Here is a 20,748-nt window from a genome sequence, read left to right as displayed (position 1 = left end):
CACCTTCCGTCTTTCCTTCTCTCTCTCTCTTCCTACACGAGCACCACCTGAAGCTGCAAGAGAATAGACAAACAAGTGGGGAAATCAGTTAGTAGGTGAAAAACTCAGGAATTACCAGCATTACAAGTAGCCATTTTTGAACCTATTTTGGCTCGAAGGAATTAATAAGCTTTAAAAACAATTCCCAGAGAGAGAAAAAAAAAATTCGGAGAATGTAAAAAAAGAAAACATTTTGGAACCATTTAAGGCTGTAAATATTGTAAATATTAAATAGGGCTGTCATGATCATGAAATATCATTGTAACTAAAATGATTTAATTATCTCTTATTCTTTATTTAACTTTTTTCACAATGCACATCCACCTAATGTAGAACAGCTATTTCGTTATTAATCTGTAGTGCCAAAACATCAGAAGTGTAGATATGTTAGTGAGATTTGCCAACGCATCGGGTTATTTCAGGAAATTACCCAAATAATTATCAATAACTGGCGAACAATCACGAAGGCATGTTAAACGATAACACAGTAACTGAGAAACATGGACACTTTCTCACCTGTCTCTTACAAGATTTACATGCTGCATGTATCAAATTTAGAATTTGTACACCGTGCCACTGTTCTGGCACAAAAGCCAAAGGGTTGGATACAAAGAAAGAATAAAATAGCAAGTTATCTAGGCTGCCTCCTCGTCTCAGCTTCTCTTCCCCTTCTCCAGAGAACACCTCTAGTTTCAGTGGGGTGCCCTCTCTGGGAGCTCAGCTCAAGATAGCCTCGATTAGGTCATGGTAATGTCAGCCCTGCCCTATTGTCTGGGGTTGGGGGTCGGTGGCACTGCAGGGCCAGGGGGGAGGGATTAGGTGACACCTGAGTAGGTAAAACTACACAGGAGATGGGGAGAAGGAGGGGGAGAGGGTGTGGCTCACAGACTGCAACAGCGCCAACTGCTCCCACAGCCACCCTCATTCATGAATTCGGACAGATCACCCTCTTCCATTGTGTCACTATAGATGGAGTAGGTATTACAACTCGTGCAGCTCACGTTCTACTCAAGAAACAAATACAATTTGGGATTTCGAAGAAGTATGCAAAGACAGGAGTACATCCATCCATAGTGTTGAATGTTAAGCATGTCAGCGGGGCCTGGCCTCACTCATGAGCTACATGTTGTCAAAGCCTTGCAAAATGGACACATACACGTAATGCCCCCGATCAGCGTAGGGTATACTGTATTAGAGGAGATTATACCATAATGCAGAAAATTAATACACACACGAGAATGTACCATTTTAACTCAGTGCCAACCTACAGATTTACTTACAGTTATCTGGTAATGCACAGAAAATATAATGCAAAGCAATGAATTATTGCCAAAATACTTCACGACTGATTTTACATACATGCACAGAAGTTTTTGGAAAGGTGGCACCTTGCTGTCTGTCATTGTGGCATTTATCTGACCTGCAATCAACCACACACCATTATGACAAATAATTTACCCATCACCATATACAGAATTGAGTTTGTTATGGACTGATTAATAAGTCCATTTAAGATGGCAGATGTGTATAAATAACTTTTTAATCTGTATATAGTAACTTAATGGCCAGCTTACTTTCGGATTTATATGGGAATCCTGGGGGTTCTGGTGGTGACTGACTGCACCCACAGCACATCAGCTATTCCTAGCCAAACCATTCCATAAAACAGAGCAGTCCACTAATCTAGTAGGTTGCTACACATGCCTTGGCCAAAGGCACTTAATTTAAGCTTTAAAACCCTTGCACAGATGTTGCTGAGAAAACAGGAGTGATGTCATCACCAGACCCAGTGACCACTGAACAAATTCATTAAAGAAACAAGGTAAAAAAATAAATAAAAAATAAATCACAAAAAAGGACGCCCCCCCCTCAATTTCTGGTCGTTGAGGGTAAAACGTAGGACAAGAAATACCTTACTATGTATATTATGCAACAGTATAATGGTAAACACTGTCAACAAAGGATGGCTGGCTGATATAATAATACAGACACAGTCTGCTCTGTTTAAAGAGTCAGGCTGGCTGATACAATCAGCTGCAGTGATCATTACCATCGAGTCCAGGCCTGGGCTTGCCTCCTCTGCTTTGACACTTCTACCCATGGTCTTCCCCTCCCCCACTCCCCTGTTCTGCTCTTCCTTTCCATTTTACCTCTACTCTCCACCCTCACCAGCCATTTGCGGGGGTAGAAAAGTAAAAAAACAAAAACAAAACTAAGGACTCACCCAAATCCCTGTTCCTTGCAGGGATCATCGCTCTATTCTCTAGAAACACATATCCCAGATCAGCAGTTAAATGCAGGATGTGCTAAAAAGCTGTCCACCACTCAGCCCTGCAGGGGCTAAGTGACGGAACTGGTGAAAAAGAAGGGCCTCTGCTATGATGCCAGTCAGGAAGCCATATATCAGTCAAGTCTCTCCCCCCTCTCACAAACATACACCTCTGCAAGGCTTATGGGAGGGGGGGGGTCAAGAGTCCTTTCCAGCAGACCAACGTAAAAGGGGGCTGGGCTGACAGCAGAGAAGCCTGCTTAGGAGAAAGAAAAAAGAGCCCCCCCCCAACACTCACCCCTGGCCCCTTCTGCGCTGTGCCGGCTGGATTCCAGGGAGCTGCTAATGGATTATGGCTGATCTATATGCAGCTAGGGTGGGACACGTGTAGACCCAGCTCCCACTACCACTGGTGCTGCCCAGGAAAGCAGGCTTAATACCGCAGGGAGCAGATAGAGCTGCACATTGGTGGCCCCATCTGTGAGGGGCTAGCAGAGTGCTGGGCGCTCGGCACAGTGCAGATACTTTCAACATTTAGGACTCGAGTTTAGCCAATTATGAAACAACAAGGAAAATGACGGAGTATAACATAACCCAAACTGCTTCAAAAGAATCATAAAATAGAGAATGGATTGAAGCATGCCAGTGGCAGCAATGATCTGCTTTACAATGTTTAGATTGTCCATATGGAATTTGGTCAGCAGTTTTTTTCTCTTGTGGTCTTATATAAAAATCTAAAATTGTGGTTAGTTGGCAAAAGGGCTGAAAATGGCTTGCCAGGACAGCTATCATGAATTATTGACACCAGAGACAAGACATTCTCCCAACCAAATACGGCACCTCATACAAACCAAGGTGGCCTGAACCAGGGTCCATGGGAGATATGCCCCAAGTACAGGCACAGGATCGCCTTACCTCGCCCGCAATCTTAACCTTTACAGAAACTGACCCTGGCTTAATGATAGAGGGGGTCAACCTCATTTTAAAAAACACATTGCCCTGCTAGCCTTTTTTGAAACCCTGACTACTTATATACACCTCTGTGGGAGCAGACACTGACCATATACCGTGTTTGCTTTTCATATAAACATATAGGACAACATGCACAAGTTGATTTTGAGCTAAACAAAGGGAAAAAGGATTGGCGTGACACGGTGTATACTTTCATTCACTAGGCTAATAAGGTTGATAACTAAAAGAGATCAGCCATTAATCCATTTATCAATCGGGCTAAATTAAACTTGGACTATGTAAGAAATGGATATGGGAATGAACATCCTCCTTCGAAACGTACAATGCTTCTCCCAGACTTTTCGGATCAAGGTCTGTAACAATAGCCAGTTGGGTCAACCTAATTTAAGGTTGGCAAGCCTGTTGGAAGTACATGTCTATTCACAGCAAACAGTGACTTAACTTAAATCATTCAGCTTAAATCATTCAACAATGGCTACCCTATTTGATTTAAAAATTCAGTTTTAAAGGAGACATTGTATAAAAATCCCATTTCAGTGCTTGAGCACATAGATTGGGGTCTCTGATGGGCCGACTAACACACAAAGTGTGAAATAAGAAAACCCAGTCAGTTTTTTGTGGGGTCCCTATTTCATCAGAAAACATGTGATTCAACAAGCCATTCAGATTTGCCTCCCTCTACTATATCTATACTCTATACTCACTAGAATTAGAACTGCCCCCCACCAGAGTAACTCCACCCAGGGCTTGAGAACTACTGGATCTGCTAGCATTGTCGAAGCTAAGAGCAAAGCTTGGGAACTGCTCTGCTGGCTGCACAGACCAGCACAAATCTTTTGAGCGAAAGAGGAATTAATTCCAACTGTCTGTAACAAAATTGCAGACTAGGCAAATCTAAGTATTTAAAAAAATATAAGTATTTAAAAAAAATAATAATAATAATAAAATTTTAAAAAAAAAAATTGTGCTTTCGGTTTTGCGTGATCCGCTGCGCGTTTTCCCCCAAACACAAAAACAGTGTGTTTTGATTGTAGATGCATTTATTTAATTTTCTGACATTTCCTAATTGAATGAAACAAAAAAGCTCCGTGTGGTGTCCCTCACAAGCAGGACGCAGTGGCAACCGGCTGTGGAATAGTGCCATTCATTGCCTTACGAAAGTCGGAAGAAACTTTTAAATAAGGCCTTGTGGATCTAATGAGTGAAGATTAAGCAACTGGATTGCTTATTTCTCGCCTCAAATTTGTCCAGAAACAGATTTTGGCGGACTGCTAGGGTGAAATAAGGGAAGGTTTAAGTACTTCATACAACGGAACCCTACTACTCATGCTCAAACCCCATTGGGTCACAGAACCGGGGCCTCGGGAGGAACGTCATGCTCAAACCCCATTGGCTCACAGAATTAGAGGGCCTCAGGAGGGAGGTGACACACACTGAAACAGACTGTCAGGAACAGGAGAGGTTTTGAGGGTTGTTAGAATGCATAATCGAAGTTGTATTTCCAGCAAAAAAAATAAAAATAAAAAATATTAATTCAAAAGCATGTTTTGGGGACCTCAGAGACCTATATTAACTTTCGGAAAATTACAATAATAGGTACCCTTTAAGTAAACATGATGACTCATGTCACAATCAAGCGATACAAGAAAATTAAAAAATAAAACAAACAGAAAAGTTAAACATCTTAACAGTACGGGAAAGGCAACAATGTCAAACAGTGAATCGGATCACAAGCGTCCTCGGGAGACACATTTGAGACTAACGTTAATGCCAGGTGTGACTGGATCTGGAGATCTCTGGACACAAGATGAAGGGGTCAGTAAGAGGGTTATGGGACTAGTTTCCTGAATGGAAGGCTGGGAGGGAGCATGGAGACCAGAGGTGAGGCAAAGTCCAGTAGTGCAATAATCAGCAAAGAACACAAACCCTACTGTTGTCTTACTGTTGACCGATGGAAAACAGGGGATTTCAAGAATACGCCTGACCAACCCTTTATTGCAAGATAGGTTGTTTTTAATTAACATTATTTTACTTTCCGCTGGCTTTTGTAAGCTTCTGTGTTAGATGGTCACACTGTCTGAGAAAAGGTGAGGGTATCAGGAGAGATGTGAAGGTAGGGCCGTGCAATATATTGATATAATATCAGTACCGAGACTACATATCTTCCTGGATTTTCGTTAGCGGAAATCGTGAGACAGTTAAATGTTTTCTTTTAGGCTGCATTAGAGTAAAATAACGCACTTTTCCGAACTTCAAGGTCAAATTATCAGTATTGAGGTATTTGTCAAAAATATCAGCCAGCCCTGAATCTTTGTGGAGGTAAGTCATATTTGAAGCAGACAGGGAGGGAAGGAGAGCCCATCATGTACACATGTAAAGGCAGCGGCACACACACCCACACACACACCCTGGGCTGATGGGCAAAAGGAGTGGGGGAGGGTTTGGGGGGATGGTACAAAGCCAGTTTGAAATGCAAACACTGAGCAACCCGCTCAGAGCTCATTTCATCATGGCTGACGGTGGTTACACAGACAAGGTTGATCCATTCTGCACTTAAAGAGTGTTGCAATTACAAAAGTTTCAGTTCCCTGCCCACTCTCTCGCCATTGTTGCGTATTGAAAGGGAGGCCGACAACAGAATATCACACAAATACAGAATGGCCGTAATGCTTATGCCGTTCTACAAAGTATCACCTACATTGGGAGCACCCCAACTGTGTTAACCACCTTTGTAAATGTTTAAAAAATGTGTTTTTTCCCAGATATTTCCAATATAAAAAAAAAATAAGAACCACCTGTATGCCAACGAATAAATCAACAAACCTATTTCTGTAACAAACAATTATAAAAAAAAAACCCAAAAAAACGTAAGTTATTAGAGCAGACAAGCTAACTTTTTCCTGAGCAAATATCACTGTCAAATATTATATTGCATCCCATACACACTTCTACTCATTTACGATACTTAAAATAGTCAATGTGACACATCTATAGACTAATGGAATTCTGGATATTGATTTAATGCAGGAAATAATATCTTCACTCAACCTGCTGGAGAAGAGCCCTGGTGTGTGACATCTAAAAAAAAGACAGAGAAAGACAATAGACACACGCTGATCCGTCTAGTCTTGAAAAATGGAGGAATCGTAAAGCATTGTGAGGATATAAATCCCAGTGAACAGGTGCAGTGACCCTAGTGTAGCAGGGCTGAGGTAGGGGGTGACTTCCATTTACAGTGCGCCTACCACGGTTTGGGTGGGACCCTTCCAATTAAGACCCATTTTCCATCAGGCAGGTCAGCCATGTTGAACACAAACACAGTCCTGCCCAGGGTGCTGTGGAATGAAAGGAACCCTGTCCATTTCATCACAGGGGGAGGCCTTTGGTTGCTGCGTACCCCAGATGTGCCAGTACTGTGCAGCGAGAGAAGAAAAGGCAAGACGCCCACACGCATACATGCACAAAGGCAAGGCTCACACAGATGCAATCAACATAATGCATCACAATAACTAGTACTAAAGTAGAAGAAAAGGTTTCCCTTAAGCACAATGTTACATGAATGGAAAGAGATTACGAGACTTAAGCATTGTAGCCGTAGTTACCACTGCAAGGGACGACTCCATACAAAACACCCCATTGTGTTCCAAAACAAACTTGGTCATCTCTGTCCCTGATCTAATGAACCAGATTATCTACGTTAAATTGTTTCGACTGCCTACAGTTCCGGCAACACCTTTCATACACACGCATACATTGGGGGGTGAATGGGGCAGAATGACTTCACGCAGACATTTAAAATAGCTTAAGGTTTCCTACTTAGGTTGAACAATTTCATATTGTTAGTCATTGGCACCTTAGGAGTTGAACTTCAGATAAAATGTTCATAACAGTTATTTTCTAAATGATAACTTTAAAATTTTTAAAGCTATGCCCAGTGGTGACCCTAACTGCACACTGGACACATAAAGTTGTTATTGATTGTGATTCTATGCGACCTTGCCATGTCAGTGGTTAAAAGTTCCAAATTACTATTTCACACAGTACGAGGATCATATGAAGGTTTAGGTTCTGTTCGAGTCAGCATATTGTGTAATGCAGTAAATATATATTGCTATACATCGTACTGTTGGACCTTGAAAGCAAAATGGCTATACTAGTGACATGCAATTTCTCCTTCAATGTGATGTAACATTACAAGCCAAGTACTTTGTTAATACTTTGAAAGAAACAATAACTGTGAGATAAAAAAACAAAAACAACTGTAAAAGCAACATGCTGACCATCACAAGACTAGCCTCCAAAAAATCAGGCATGTTGGGTAAAGAACACACACACACACACACACACACACACACACACACACACACACACACACACACACACACACACACACACACACACACACACACACACACACACACACACACACACACATCCACCCCCCAACTTTTAAACACTGCACACCCTTCTGGCTATCAGCCCTGCATTCCAAGAACTGTTTCTTCTAAGGAACAACAGCAACCCTACCCTGAGGTGGTTTAGCCACTGAGCAAACTCAACTGCCCTGGAACAAACAGGACAGAACAGACAGACCAATATGGACACAACAGGCTCGCGAAATCCATAAGTCCCAGTGCAACATGTCAGCAGAACATATAGCCTAAGTACCCTTCTTACTGCAGGCACTGCCCCCACTCTGCACTGTAAGCCACAATCGCAATGTATAGAGGGTATAGAGTGTGTGGCTATGGCAGGGGAAGGGGGGTTGAGGCAAAACTAACCAGCCGATCATGAGGAACACACACACACACACACACACACACACACACACACACACACACACACACACACACACACACACACACACACACACACACACACACACACACACACACACACACACACACACACACACACTTTCCCCGCAGGCTTAACTCAGAGGTCTATGGTTATCATTCTAGCTTGTCACATTGATCAGGTGATGGTCATTCTAAAGTCTTTCGTCAACTTGTTGGTCAATTGTAAATGTGCAGAGGTTTTAAAAGATCATGTTGAATGGACGTTGGACAACATCTAAATGGTGAATGAAATAGGCTACTAATACACACAAGACACGGTTATTGTAGGTGAGTCCTTGTTGAAACTGTTCAACTCATCTAAACTGTTTTTTGACAGTTCACTATAAAAAAGGCAAACACAACCTTAATTTGTATTCATCTATTGTTCCTACAGCTGTTTAATCATACATACCTGTGAAATGGGTCTATAAAAATAAACTTGAGAAAGGCGCCAGCAAAGGACAGAGTGATATTAAACATACCATTCAATGTTCTAATATGAAATAATTCCTTTATAACTATGAATCTGTTTAATACTGTGACATGCGTATTACTCTCAAGGCAAAGGAAACACACTTTATACTCTGTATTGAGTTTTATGTGGTTATAAGTAAGAACAAGACTATATTCAAACTTCAAAAGGGAAATTTGATTTTTTTAATAAAATTTGATATGTGTATTAGATTTTTCTTGCTCAATAACTTTTCCTAAATAACTTCAAGGTGACTGACAAACCAATAGTGAGCATTTTCCATTTTATTTGTTAGTGTAATTTAAATTGTTACTACAGGTATAACACAGTTAACATTATGTTGCATATGCAGAAGGCCCTGTCTCTACAATCGAACCTCTCCCTACATTTGTCAATCAAAAGTACGTCTTCAACTACGTCCTTATTTGATTCTGACATTTGCAGCTTAGTTAAACCTTTCCCAGTAAGCTGATGGAACTTAAATACTAGTTGCGTACACATAACTTGGGGGCCAGTCAAAGAAACCCACATTACTGACATTCTTCTGACTTATTATCTCCATGCCCTTACTTAAACAGCACCAATCACCCAAAAAAAAAAAAAAATTGTAAAGACAAACTGCACTGACACATCAGCAGCACAAGTTGTATTTTCAAACGGCACCATTTACAATCACAATAAAAAAAAAAATCCGCAGCTCTGCACATGACAAGGCTGGTTTAGTATTTAGTATATAGTAGGGTTTTGCTTGTGGAAAATAAAGAAAGAAAGAAAAAAAAAGGTGCGGTGACATGTATGGACACATTTTAAGGTTTTACAGCATCAGAGGGAACCTGCTTCGGGTCAGCGTGTAACACTACACCCAGACCGCATCAGGAACACGGTCGATGTGTATGGAAGTGTGTAACGTATATCTGGAGATGCGACGGACCCCTTGTACCCCCAAAGCCTGTCATTACAAAGAAGACGCCCTTTAAAAACGGGAAACTTTTGTTTTCCAAGACTGAGTGTAACCTGGAACAAAGAGTTATAAGCCAGTCACAGATGTAACGTTTGTAATGTCACGCGTGCAGTGTTTATGAGCCTGTTTACATGTCGTCCTCATGCGGAATATACACACATATCTATGTTTACATGCACAACATCCTGCTTTACACGTCGAATAGCTCACACAAAGGTTTACTGGTCCTTGTTTATTTCTAGGTGGGTTGATCGTTGTATATTGCCATTTTCCCCTCCGTTTTTCTTACTTTCATTTTAAATTCTAGAACGGTGGCGGTCTACTGCGGTGTTTGCTGCTGTGACACCGATATTGCACACCGGGGGTGGATACAGCATCTAGCTAATCGAGTCGTTATTTTTTTTTTTATTGTTGCTCCGTTCGTATAAATCCGGGCTCCTGGCGACGAAGGAAAATATGAATGTAGAAAATTTGCATTATTTTTTTTTAGATTAGAAAAAAATAAATAGAATACAAAGATACACACGAAACGACCGGCGATTTAGTCAAAGCGGTATCACGCGAATTAGTCGACGGCGACTTTGTTTTGATTACGACGAGATCAATTAGCTTCACCTTCCACAGGTAAACAAGCACAGTGGGCTCCGGGTGAGTCTTATTTGGGGGAAATATAATATATATATATACATATATACACATGTATAAAAATATATGTCTTACAGTCGCTAGTCGAAATGCAGGGGCTGCTCTTTGCCAGCCTGGCTTCATCCTCCGGCGGAACACCGTGTTGTGGGCATCACCCGGGTGAAGCGCACGCCACCAGAAACAAAAGCGGCGCCTTCTGCGGTCGTTTATTTTCCGTTCCTTTCAAACGGGTTTAACCCGTAGGTCGGGAGGCGCAGAAACGGGGTTTGGTTTCCGGTTCTGCCAGCGAGCAGCCCCCCGGCAGAGCGGAGCAGGCACCGCGGAGCCCTTTTTTTTTTTTTTTTTTTTTTTGTCGGTCGGCACACGGCGAAAAAACCTCCGCAGCAAAGAAGCGTCCCCCTCGTCCGAGAGGGAGAGGGAGAGCGAGGGGGAGAGAGAGCCCCGGGCCCCCCGTGACAAAACCCACCGGGCGGACGCGTCGAAGCCGCGGCGCCCCGCGTCGATTACCGCGCGACAGCGAACGGGCGGTTTGGGCGCAAATACCTTAATTCATCGGTAGGATCGTCCTCAGTGTACCATCCTCTCGCTCCTCTCACTGCCTTCGGGACGCCATGTTGAAGTTTGTGACGTCACGCCCGCCCTCCTCACCCCTGACCCAAATTAGAATATAATAAACGCAGGCAGAAACCACCCCTGCTCGCAGCTCTTCTCTGGGGACCGGACAAGTATTTACATATGGTATTTCTGATGTAGGGATAGGGTAATCCTGAACAAGGTAAAGCCTCAAAACCAAGCTAACTAATATTTACTTCGCCCGCAGACCGGTTTTACCCCGTGTTATGCGGATGATTTGTTTAAATTAGCCCAATTGAAATGCGAAAAAAAGTGAATAATTCTACGCCTTATGGGCGAAGGAAATTTTTTTGCAGTAACACTTGAATGGAATTGGGTTTCCTTAAAATTATAAAACGTACCAGTCGTAATGTACATACTCCACTTCGATAGGCCCACTTTTTCAACTGCGTGCATGCAGTTGATGACGTCACGATGATACGTTGCTGTTATGACGGTTGTCAGCGTTACGTCTTGATCTTGATTAACATCGGTTGGTAGAGGCGAGTTGTGGCCCTTTCCAGAGCAAATGGTGTAAGTAGAGAAGCGTATTTTCTTGCACAGATAGATAGATAGATAGATAGTTAGATAGATAGATAGATAATTTGATGATAGATAGCTGGATGGATGGATGGATGGACAGACAGACAGACAGACAGACAGACAGACAGACAGACAGACAGACAGACATTCTCGCAGTTGGACGTCATGGCGACGTGCCAAGGTGCTCTCCTGACGCCTTGTGGTCAACGGGGGAACTGTAACTGAACCCGACACTCAAACGCACACGCCACCGGTGCCGTGACGTTGGCAAATTAACAAACGTGTACATGATACTGGTTCGTTTCAGCAAGTTTATTTTATTTTAACTCGGATCCCCTCGGGTGTACAATTTAGAACAAATGTACATTGGAAATAAATGCACCATAATTAAAAGGTCTACCTGGGTTATGTCGGGGGTTCGGGGAGGTAACAGGAAATTGCAGTGTAACAGCCCCAAGCATGATCAAATTTGGACACAGTTTAACATTGGAAAATACATTTTTTTTTTAATAAAGGCTCTTTCTTTCTAGTTGGTTACAGAAGTCCTATCTGCACAAGAACGGACATCCCGCTGAGTCGCCTACAAAATAGACATTAACACATCTCCCGAGCAAAGGAGAAAAAAATTCACTACTCTATTTCTAATCAGTTTTGCAATGGGTTTTAAGATCCATCTCACCCTCCTGTACAATCCACAGATGTGTTAGATATTGGGGACCGTCGGTTGTTCGATGGGGCCAGGTCTCCTCATTCCGCGATTCAGGCTTAAAAAGGTAAAATACGTCAATAATCATGTAGGATACGGCTTGACACCAATTACACCTTTATAATAAAACCGTTTATTTAAACATTTGGACAAATATGATAAATTGGACTTGAAATCATAATGTAAAACTGATAAACTAACAATAAAAAAATAAAATTAAAATACCATGAAGTCACAAGAACAATGACAAATGATATGTTCGGCTGCCCCTCAAATTTGCCTAAAGATTTTTTTTGATTTTGACTTAAATTAACTCGTTTTACACGAACCACTCCAATATTTGTAGATTGAGAGATTTGTAGAAAGATTACAGAATTTTGTGATTCAAAAAAGATTGGAAAGAAAATAGTTCCATATTTAGACTATAAAACATAACCCCGTCATTTCATGATGCAGACATTGTCACTCATTGGCGCGGGGAAAGGGAAAGGAAAATAAATAAAGGAAAGAAAGCTCTTTAAACTGAATAGTACTGTTTTGCAGACGTGAATGTCTACGTGCAATATACATATATACATATATCTACATAAATATACAAATAGTTTCTGTTGTTTTTATATGTTGAAATGCTGTATAGATAGCTGTATATTTTTGTCTATGTATTCTCCATTTTTATCGGATGCATATATATATATATAATTTTTTTTTTTTTGTGTATTTTATATTTTTATATTTGTAGGCTAGTACGCCCAGCACACTCTGTGGAGGTTGCAAAAAACAACACAAAAACATGTCACTATGCTGCACAGCGCAATATGTATGTGACAAATAGATCTTTTGACTCTTTTGAATATATGGGAAGCTGGCAAAGGTTAAAATGCAAGAAAGGCGAAAGGCAACCTATTCCTTTATTTACTGACTTGCTGCCTCATTATTTCTTATAGTTGACATAAGTTATGGGGTTCCTTTGAAGTAAAAAAAAAAAAAAAAAAAAAAAAAAAAAAATCTTCGTTTGGAGGGTACTATGTGTTTTAAACGGGACTTTAAATGGAGTCGATTCAAAACCTCGAGAGGGCTCCACGGGCCCCCCAACTCAGGTGTCCCCCCACCCCCTTACCTCCCGCAGCAGCGGGGCCTCCTCCACACCCTGCCGAGCAGCGTCGCCCTAAGCGCGCCGCACCCCCTGGTGTACAGTATGGGGGTCACGGCGGCGTTGATCCGGGGCAAAATGCGGATGGGGTCGGTGCCCTCGTTCTGAACCGAGTAACACGTGGAGCCCAGGAAAGTGCACACGATGACGTGGATGAAAAGGGGCAGCCAGGCCACCAGGAAGCAGACCGCCACCACCACCACCAGGTAGATGGAGGCGCGCTTGCTGTCCCTCTCCGCGGAGGGACGCTCCCTGTTCAGCTGGAACGTGGCGATGAAGAACAGCCGGATGTTCAGGCCGATCATGATGACCACCGTGAACATGTTGCCCACGAACGTGCCGATGCCGGTGACCCGCAGGGCGACCCCCAACGTCACCAGGTTGTTGACCGCCACGATGACGAAGGCGTAGAGCCAGTAGGCCAGGATGACCAGCAGCGTCCTGTTGCGCGTCATTCGCTGGGAGTACTTGAAGGGCGCGGCCACCGCGTGGTAGCGGTCCGCCTGGGCCGCGAGGATGGCCATGTAGGACAGGCCCAGGAAGGTGGGCGCGATGTAGTAGGTTCTGGTGGGGGAGTTCAAGTGGTCCTTCACGTCCAGCACGCCGACGTAATAGTAGGAGGCGCCCGTGCAGATGTCGCTGCAGCAGGTGCTCAGCATGTACATGAAGCGGTTCTCGCTGCGGAGCGACTTGTCGCTCACGATGGAGAGCAGCACCGACACGTTGAGGAAGACGATCGCCGTCGCCAGAGAGACGCTGAAGAGAAACATCAGCACGTTGCCGAAGGACGTGAGGGGCAGCGCGGGGCTCGGGAAGAAGCTGCCGTTACTCATGGATGCAGATATGCAGGGGGATGTGTGTGTGTGTGTGGGGGGGTGTGTGTGTGTGTGTTCAGCACCCACAGACAGGAGGCCCCGCACCCTGATTTATACGGGTTGATATGCAAACCGGGCTGGGGGTTGACAAGGAAACAGCGACAGGGGTGACTCCAATGAATTCATTAACAAGGTGACAAGGTTGCTGTTACGTGTACTTAGACAAAACGAACACACAAACACACAAACAAAAAAACAGAAATTGCAGCTAATTCCATATTGTTTAATCGTGGGTTTTATACAAGATGCTGCATACTTATTGTTTTATGGGTTTTAAAAGCATCAGTGCTGATTGGAACCCACTAAGATGATCTGAAATTAAAAGATCAGGATTTGATTTTAAAAAAAGTGAATAAGGAAAATAAAGAAAAATAACGATGCACATATCAAATTAAATGAAACAGGAATATTGGCGTCACATGTTTCTCATCTCAAGATTAGGCTTGTAAAATAGACAGACTGGACCAGCGCGGCAGTCTCCAGCGCGACAGAAATCCAAGATTATGGCGCCCACTGGTGGTCTCATAGTCTCTGTTATTTGCAGGAGTAGATCAGCCTGAAGTCTGTACAGCATCATACTGTAGATACACATGAGCATAACGGTTCCTTGTTATCTTTCTGATGAGGTTAAAATCGGATGCATCCATTCAATTGTGGACTATGACAGGCCTTGATTTATGTTTTGTTCAAGAGGCTAAAATCCTTCAAAATATATGGCCTACACCTGGAGGCTGTATGCTTTCAGTCAACAGTCTTATTTCCTAACCCTTTGAATTGTCTTGCATTTATGCCAGCTGTGTGCTGCACTAAAGGGAGCGGGAGTGCTTGTTGCATCAATTTGTTCAGTTTTGGGGTGAGAAAGGTTTTATTATGTCTGTAGGAAAATGTCATTTAGAATTGTGTTTTTCAAATATATTCCTTATTTCCTCATCATTCATCTGACCTTCAGCCAGCCAACTAACAGGGTGCATCTTTTTAACAAAAACATTGACCTTTTATACTCTCGGGTTCTTTTGGTTATTTCCTAATGCAATCTTTAGAGAATTATTTATTCCAGGCCTAAAAACCTGTATCCTAAAGCTAACCAATGCATGGTTGAAAGGCCCCAGTACAGTTGGACAATTTTAACTTTTAGTTTATTGTTTTTTTAGAGTATCTTGAATGACTGGAACCACTGGCAATGCAGTTATAAAAACATTTTTGATTTTATTTTTCGTACTGGTGTATTTTGATTACTGCACTCAATGTTTTATTCGGTGGAATAATTGTATATAGTGCAAAAATACTGTTTATATGAAACTTGGTGTCTGTGGTTCTGTTATATTCAAGTTCTTGGAACTCATACATTTTTGGTTATTAATGCGTCTGTGTCCTACTGGTTATCAAAATGAGGATACTTGAGAATCATGGCTGTCGTCCAAAGTTATTATTTACAAAAATATACACATTTTGAGGTTGGCTGGTGTCACACCCTGGATCACCACAGCCTGTCATGGAGACCAGCCAGGCCTTCACGTCTAGTGGTAAACATTTCATCAATACAACCCCCCCGGTGGGGCATTTTGCCGGAGAGGCCTAATTGGCCTAATTCCTAATTGGCACCGTGACGTTTACCCCCAGAGATCCATCAGGGTATTCCTGGAGCTTGGTGATCTGGAAGGACGGATCTATAAAGACCAATAGATCCGTAAGACTTTGGGGGGGTGGTTCGCCATGATGCTCTTCAACACCACCGTCCCTCTGTCGGTAGACTTCGACAGCCCGGCAGACTTCTTCATCTTCATCTTCCACATCCTGTTTGCCACCGGCGCGGTGCTCCTCGCCGGCTCCGTGGTCGTCGGGATATTCAGCACCAAATATCTCCGGGTGCAGAACCGGTTCATATTCATGTTGAACACGAGCATCAGCGACACGCTCACAGGGTTCTCCGTGTACTACCTGGGCCTCTTCGACGTCCAGGAGGGCTACCCGTCCAGGAACGGGACCTTCTACATCCTGCCCTCCTTCCTGGGGGTCAACGTGCTGACCTTCCTCTTCGCCCAGTTCGACCGCTACCTCGCCGTGTGTCACCCGTTCTTCTACAACCGGTACATCACCCGGTCGTTCGTCGTCGGCATTTGTGCATTTTGCTGGATCTACACCTACTTCATACTTACGGTGCAGAACATGGTGCCCATCTCCAAGGCGGCGCAAATTAATGCTTTTGGAGTGATGACCCTCCAGATCATAGTTCTCACCAATGTACTGATGACTATTAAATTGTATATCATAGCCAGAAATCAGCTGGGGCGGGAGCCTCCCAGCATGGAGAGGGACAAACAGAAGGAGTCCCTGCGCATCATCGTGATCGTGGTCATTTGTTTCCTGGCGCTCTGGTGTCCGTCTTTCGTTAACATTATCGTCAGACAGTTAACCAAAAGGGGTCTCAGGTTCTACAACGAAGCCACCAACCTGTTCGCCATCCTGGCCCGGGTGAACGCCCTGGTCACCCCGGCTCTGTACATCTGGGGCAGCCCGTCACTGCGGGAGGCGGTGTGGAGGTCGGTGTGGCGCAGGGTGTGGCCCCGGCGGAGGAGGTGAGTCTGCGGGAGAGTGTCCGGGAAAGTGTCCCCCCGTAAGTGTCCCCCATCGGTGCTTCGTGAGGAACCTCCGTAAGATAAAATAGCCCACATCTAAAACAAAAACACACTGTTTTTTTCTTATTTATTTGGAGGAACGGGGACGCACAGCGGGCGCCCCATCGCTGACAGCGCCTATGGGATGGGCCTCTAGCGGCCACTGGGCCCACGTCTGTACTTAGGCCACTGCTGCAGGAAAACCAAGCGTTTCATGGTGGTTTTGGAAACAAATCTACTCTTGTGTGTTGGTTGTGTGTACACTACAAAGACCACCGGGAAGATTTTGAAGGACTATAGGGCTTTATACAGAAGTTATGCATGCATCCAGCTGGGGGCCAGGTTCCCCAACCTCCTACTGACTCAGGGGCCTGGCTAATTCAATAAGCAAATTTCATTGTTGAGCGTGTTGCAACGAAATCGAAAATGCAAAAACAACCTTAATTTTCTTCAAATTATCTTCACCAATTTATAAAACAGCTTAAAATGAGCGATTACGTTTCTCTGGATAATATTCTCTCAAGCGGTATATTCTTAAATGCACATTGTATATGTACATAGTCATGTGGTTGTTGGTACTTTTCTTAAACGAGTGTAACTGCTGTTCACTGCTTACCTTGAAATGTATTCAAAGGGTTTCAAGTCACTGTGCATTAATGCATGGGCCACACTTGAGAAGCCCGGCTTTACCAACTTTAGACCTAATTCACTGATTTATTTACCTATTACACAGAACTTCATTGTTCATCATGTAGGCCTATATGGAAAGTTTAAAAGTAAAGATCAGAACACATTTATTTAGAAATAGGTGCTGTGTATATGTCTGTTTATTAATTTCATCGGTTCCAGTTTTTTTTTTTTTTATCTGAATATTGAGTTTTATTCCAGTAGATCAGGGTAGTGTACTTCGTAGACAATGGTTTTCATCTCTCTCTCTTTCCGTCTTTTTTTTTTTTTGTTCTATCAGCATCTACTGCTGCCTAGCTGAGTGTTTAAAGTGTGATCTGACCATCTTATTTCCTCTCTCTCTCTCTCTCTCTCTCTCTCTCTCTCTCTCTCTCTCTCTCTCTCTCCAAACAGAATTGGCATTAAACGTGATGGGGTGACGCAGAGTGCGGTTTGGAAAATAACTCGCATCATAAATCGAGCACCGTAAACAAGGCACCATGAGGCCCTCACGGTGAGGACCGTGTTAGTGAGGCCCTCACTGACACTGAGATTACGGACAAACAGCTCTTTAAGCTTGTGACAGCAATCTCCCGTGGAAATAAGTCGAATCATTTTCAAATTTGGGTTTGGAACGAACGAGTTGTTTGGTCCTGACAGAAGAAATCTAATGAACCACACATATCGTTACACGCTCCGTTATGATGTTCTAGTTATTTTTGGTTATTTATGAAGCCCAAATAGTGCATTTCAGGCTTTGCACAAAACATGGTGGTCTACATGCAGACATTATAGAACTACGTTGTATTGTAAAAAGTCGGATTTGGAGCTTGTGTTTGTATATCTCGTTCAATGAAATGTTCAACACCCGTTCAACCTTTGGACAATTAACCTCATTTGAAGTTCACCTGTCCTTGGGTTTCATGAAAGGCACATATATTGTTTTTGTTGTTGTTGTTGTTGTTGCTGTTGTTATTATTATTATTATTTATTTCTTCTTCTTCTTCTTCTTCTTCTTCTTCTTCTTCTTCTTCTTCTTCTTCTTCTTCTTCTTCTTCTTCTTCTTCTTCTTCTTCTTCTTATTATTAGTATTATTAGTATTATTAGTATTATTATTAGTAGTAGTATTATTAGTAGTATTATTATCATTATTATTATTTCATTTGTTTATTTTAATGCCTATTTCTTAAACGGTTTTGAATGTACATTAAAACATGCGTGCGTTCATGTTTGGCACGTTAAGGCCAAACTTATTCGCAGGAGGAGGATTATCTTGAATCTTATCAATCAACGTTAATACGTTTATAATGAAATAGCATTTTAAGGGACATGATAGTGAATCCAAATCTTGGGTTTCAAATTATTTACGCAATCTATTAGTCGTCTTTTTTAAATCCGTGTTACTTCACTCGATGGTGAACACGATATTTGAATGAGATGTCTGAGCTATATTGGCTTAATGGGAAATGCACGTTGTATTTCCGAGGCATATTTGTAAATACAGTGGAAACAAGATGGATATATATGTTTTATTTGTTAAACCATTTTTGTTTGTTTGTTTTCTCAAGAAAACATTTTACCAAAGGGAAAGTTACGTTTTTCGTACATAGAAAAATAAAACAACATTAATAAAATTACGGTTTATATTCATAGGCCGTTACAGGCCATTAGGCCCTTACTACATTGATTTACCGGTAATCTGTAAAAAAAACAAAAAAAAAACAAAAAAAACAATAGATTGGAGTCGTTTGATTAACTTCATGTTTTTTTGATCCTTTAAACCTATATCGTTTTTTTCTAGGTTTCCTCAACTTAAAGTGTAATTTCTAATCCCTCTATTTTGAACAGAACAAATATGTGTGTTAAAATAACCTCATTTTATATCACCGTTTTATTTCAAGGTTAGTGCCATTAATAATAATATAAGGTGGATTTGTTTTCATACAGTTTATTATAGTTTCATAAACGAACTAAAACGATTCGGTTCAGTGGGATCCAGGGAGTCCATAGAACGGTGGGTGGATAAATCTGGGCAGTGGCGAATCCTGACAAAATTAATACCACGTGGTGGGTGGGGACTTCGGGGGGTCGATTCCTCCGCGTTATAAAGCGCACCTACGGTCTGTGGTGCGCGCTCCAAACGATGCCCACTTCCAACACCATAGAGCGGCCCGTGGTCAGCGGCGCGTCCCTGCTGTTCGACTTCGACCGCCCGGCGGAGTACTGCGTCTTCATCTTCCAGCTGATCTTCGCCACCACCACCGTCCTCGTCGCCGGCACCGTGGTGGTCGGGATCCTGAGCACCAAATCCCTCCTCTTCCAGAACAGGTTCATTTTCATGCTCAACACCAGCATCTGCGACACGCTGGTGGGCCTGTCCGTGTACTACCTGGGCCTGTTCGACGTCCAGGAGGGCTACCCGTCCAGGAATGGGACGTTCTACGTCCTGCCCTCGCTGCTGGGCGTCAACATCATGACGTTCCTGTTCGCGCAGTTTGACCGATACGTCGCGGTCTGCCACCCGTTCATCTACGGCCGCTTCATCACCCGGCGGCTGGTCATCGCCGTGAACGTATACTGTTGGTTCCACGTTTATTTCCTGCTGCTCGTCAGGAACTTCCTGCCCCTCTCCAAATCGACGCAGATGCACGCGTTCAGCGTCGTCAGCTTGCAAATTGTCGTGATCACCAAAGTGGCGATGACCGTCAAGCTGTACGTCGTGGCCAGGTACCAGCTGGACCGGGACCCGCCGAGCGCGGACCGGGAAGCCAAGAGGGAGTCCCTGAGGATCATCATCTTCGTCGTGGTCAGCTTCCTGTTGCTGTGGCTGCCCTCGTTCGTCAACATCGTCCTGCGGCTCGTCGTGCGCCGGGGCCTGCGGTTCGAGAACGAGGCCACCAACCTGTTCGCCATCATGGCCCGGTTCAACGCGGTGTGCACGCCGTCCGTGTACATCTGGGGGAGTCCGGCGCTGCAGGGGGCCGCGCTGAGGTCCGTGTGGGGCCGAGTCTGTCCCCGGGGCCGGGGGAGGTAAGAGGTAACATCGTGGAAAGGGGAGAGATGTGTTTGGTTCATGGACAGTTCACCGGCACCGAAAAATAAATATATTTATTATTCCATTCTAATGCACTGTTCTACCCTATTCTCTATTCCTCATATCACCATCATGGAGGGGGCTGAGACCAAATCAATGGGACAAAATCAGGTTTACTTATTTACTTTTTAAAATGAGATCCGGATGTTCCAGATAGGACTTCATAAATGTTTAAGCCACTGAAACAAACATCTGATTGGAGTCATTAGATAAACTTCAAATAATGTTTCAGTTTGTTAAACCTATATTTTTTAGGTTACCTTTACTTAAAATGTACTCATAATTTTTCAC

At 43.2% G+C, this 20,748-nt stretch overlaps 3 protein-coding genes across 3 annotated transcripts; 2 read left to right on the top strand and 1 right to left on the bottom strand.

The window, feature by feature from the left end:
- Window positions 1–12,797: 12,797 nt before the first annotated feature.
- LOC307232956 (adenosine receptor A1) lies at window positions 12,798–14,040 on the bottom strand (the record flags this gene model as incomplete). Its single annotated transcript, XM_080004170.1, has 2 exons — window positions 12,798–12,816; window positions 13,175–14,040. The coding sequence occupies 2 exons, from the start codon at window positions 14,038–14,040 to the stop codon at window positions 12,798–12,800; spliced, it is 885 nt and encodes a 294-aa protein (XP_079860296.1).
- Window positions 14,041–15,795: 1,755 nt separating this feature from the next.
- On the top strand, window positions 15,796–16,662 carry LOC307232491 (allatostatin-A receptor-like; the record flags this gene model as incomplete). Its single annotated transcript, XM_080003521.1, has 1 exon — window positions 15,796–16,662. One exon carries the CDS (start codon window positions 15,796–15,798, stop codon window positions 16,660–16,662), a length of 867 nt encoding a protein of 288 aa, XP_079859647.1.
- Window positions 16,663–19,506: 2,844 nt separating this feature from the next.
- Window positions 19,507–20,397, top strand: LOC307232955 (uncharacterized protein; the record flags this gene model as incomplete). Its single annotated transcript, XM_080004169.1, has 1 exon — window positions 19,507–20,397. One exon carries the CDS (start codon window positions 19,507–19,509, stop codon window positions 20,395–20,397), a length of 891 nt encoding a protein of 296 aa, XP_079860295.1.
- Window positions 20,398–20,748: the final 351 nt, after the last annotated feature.

The sequence above is a fragment of the Zeus faber genome, assembly GCF_960531495.2.
Source record: "Zeus faber genome assembly, chromosome: 7".
Lineage (NCBI taxonomy): Eukaryota > Metazoa > Chordata > Actinopteri > Zeiformes > Zeidae > Zeus > Zeus faber.
The sequence above is the reverse complement of the archived record's forward strand: the minus strand, read 5'-3'. Positions and strand labels throughout refer to the sequence as shown.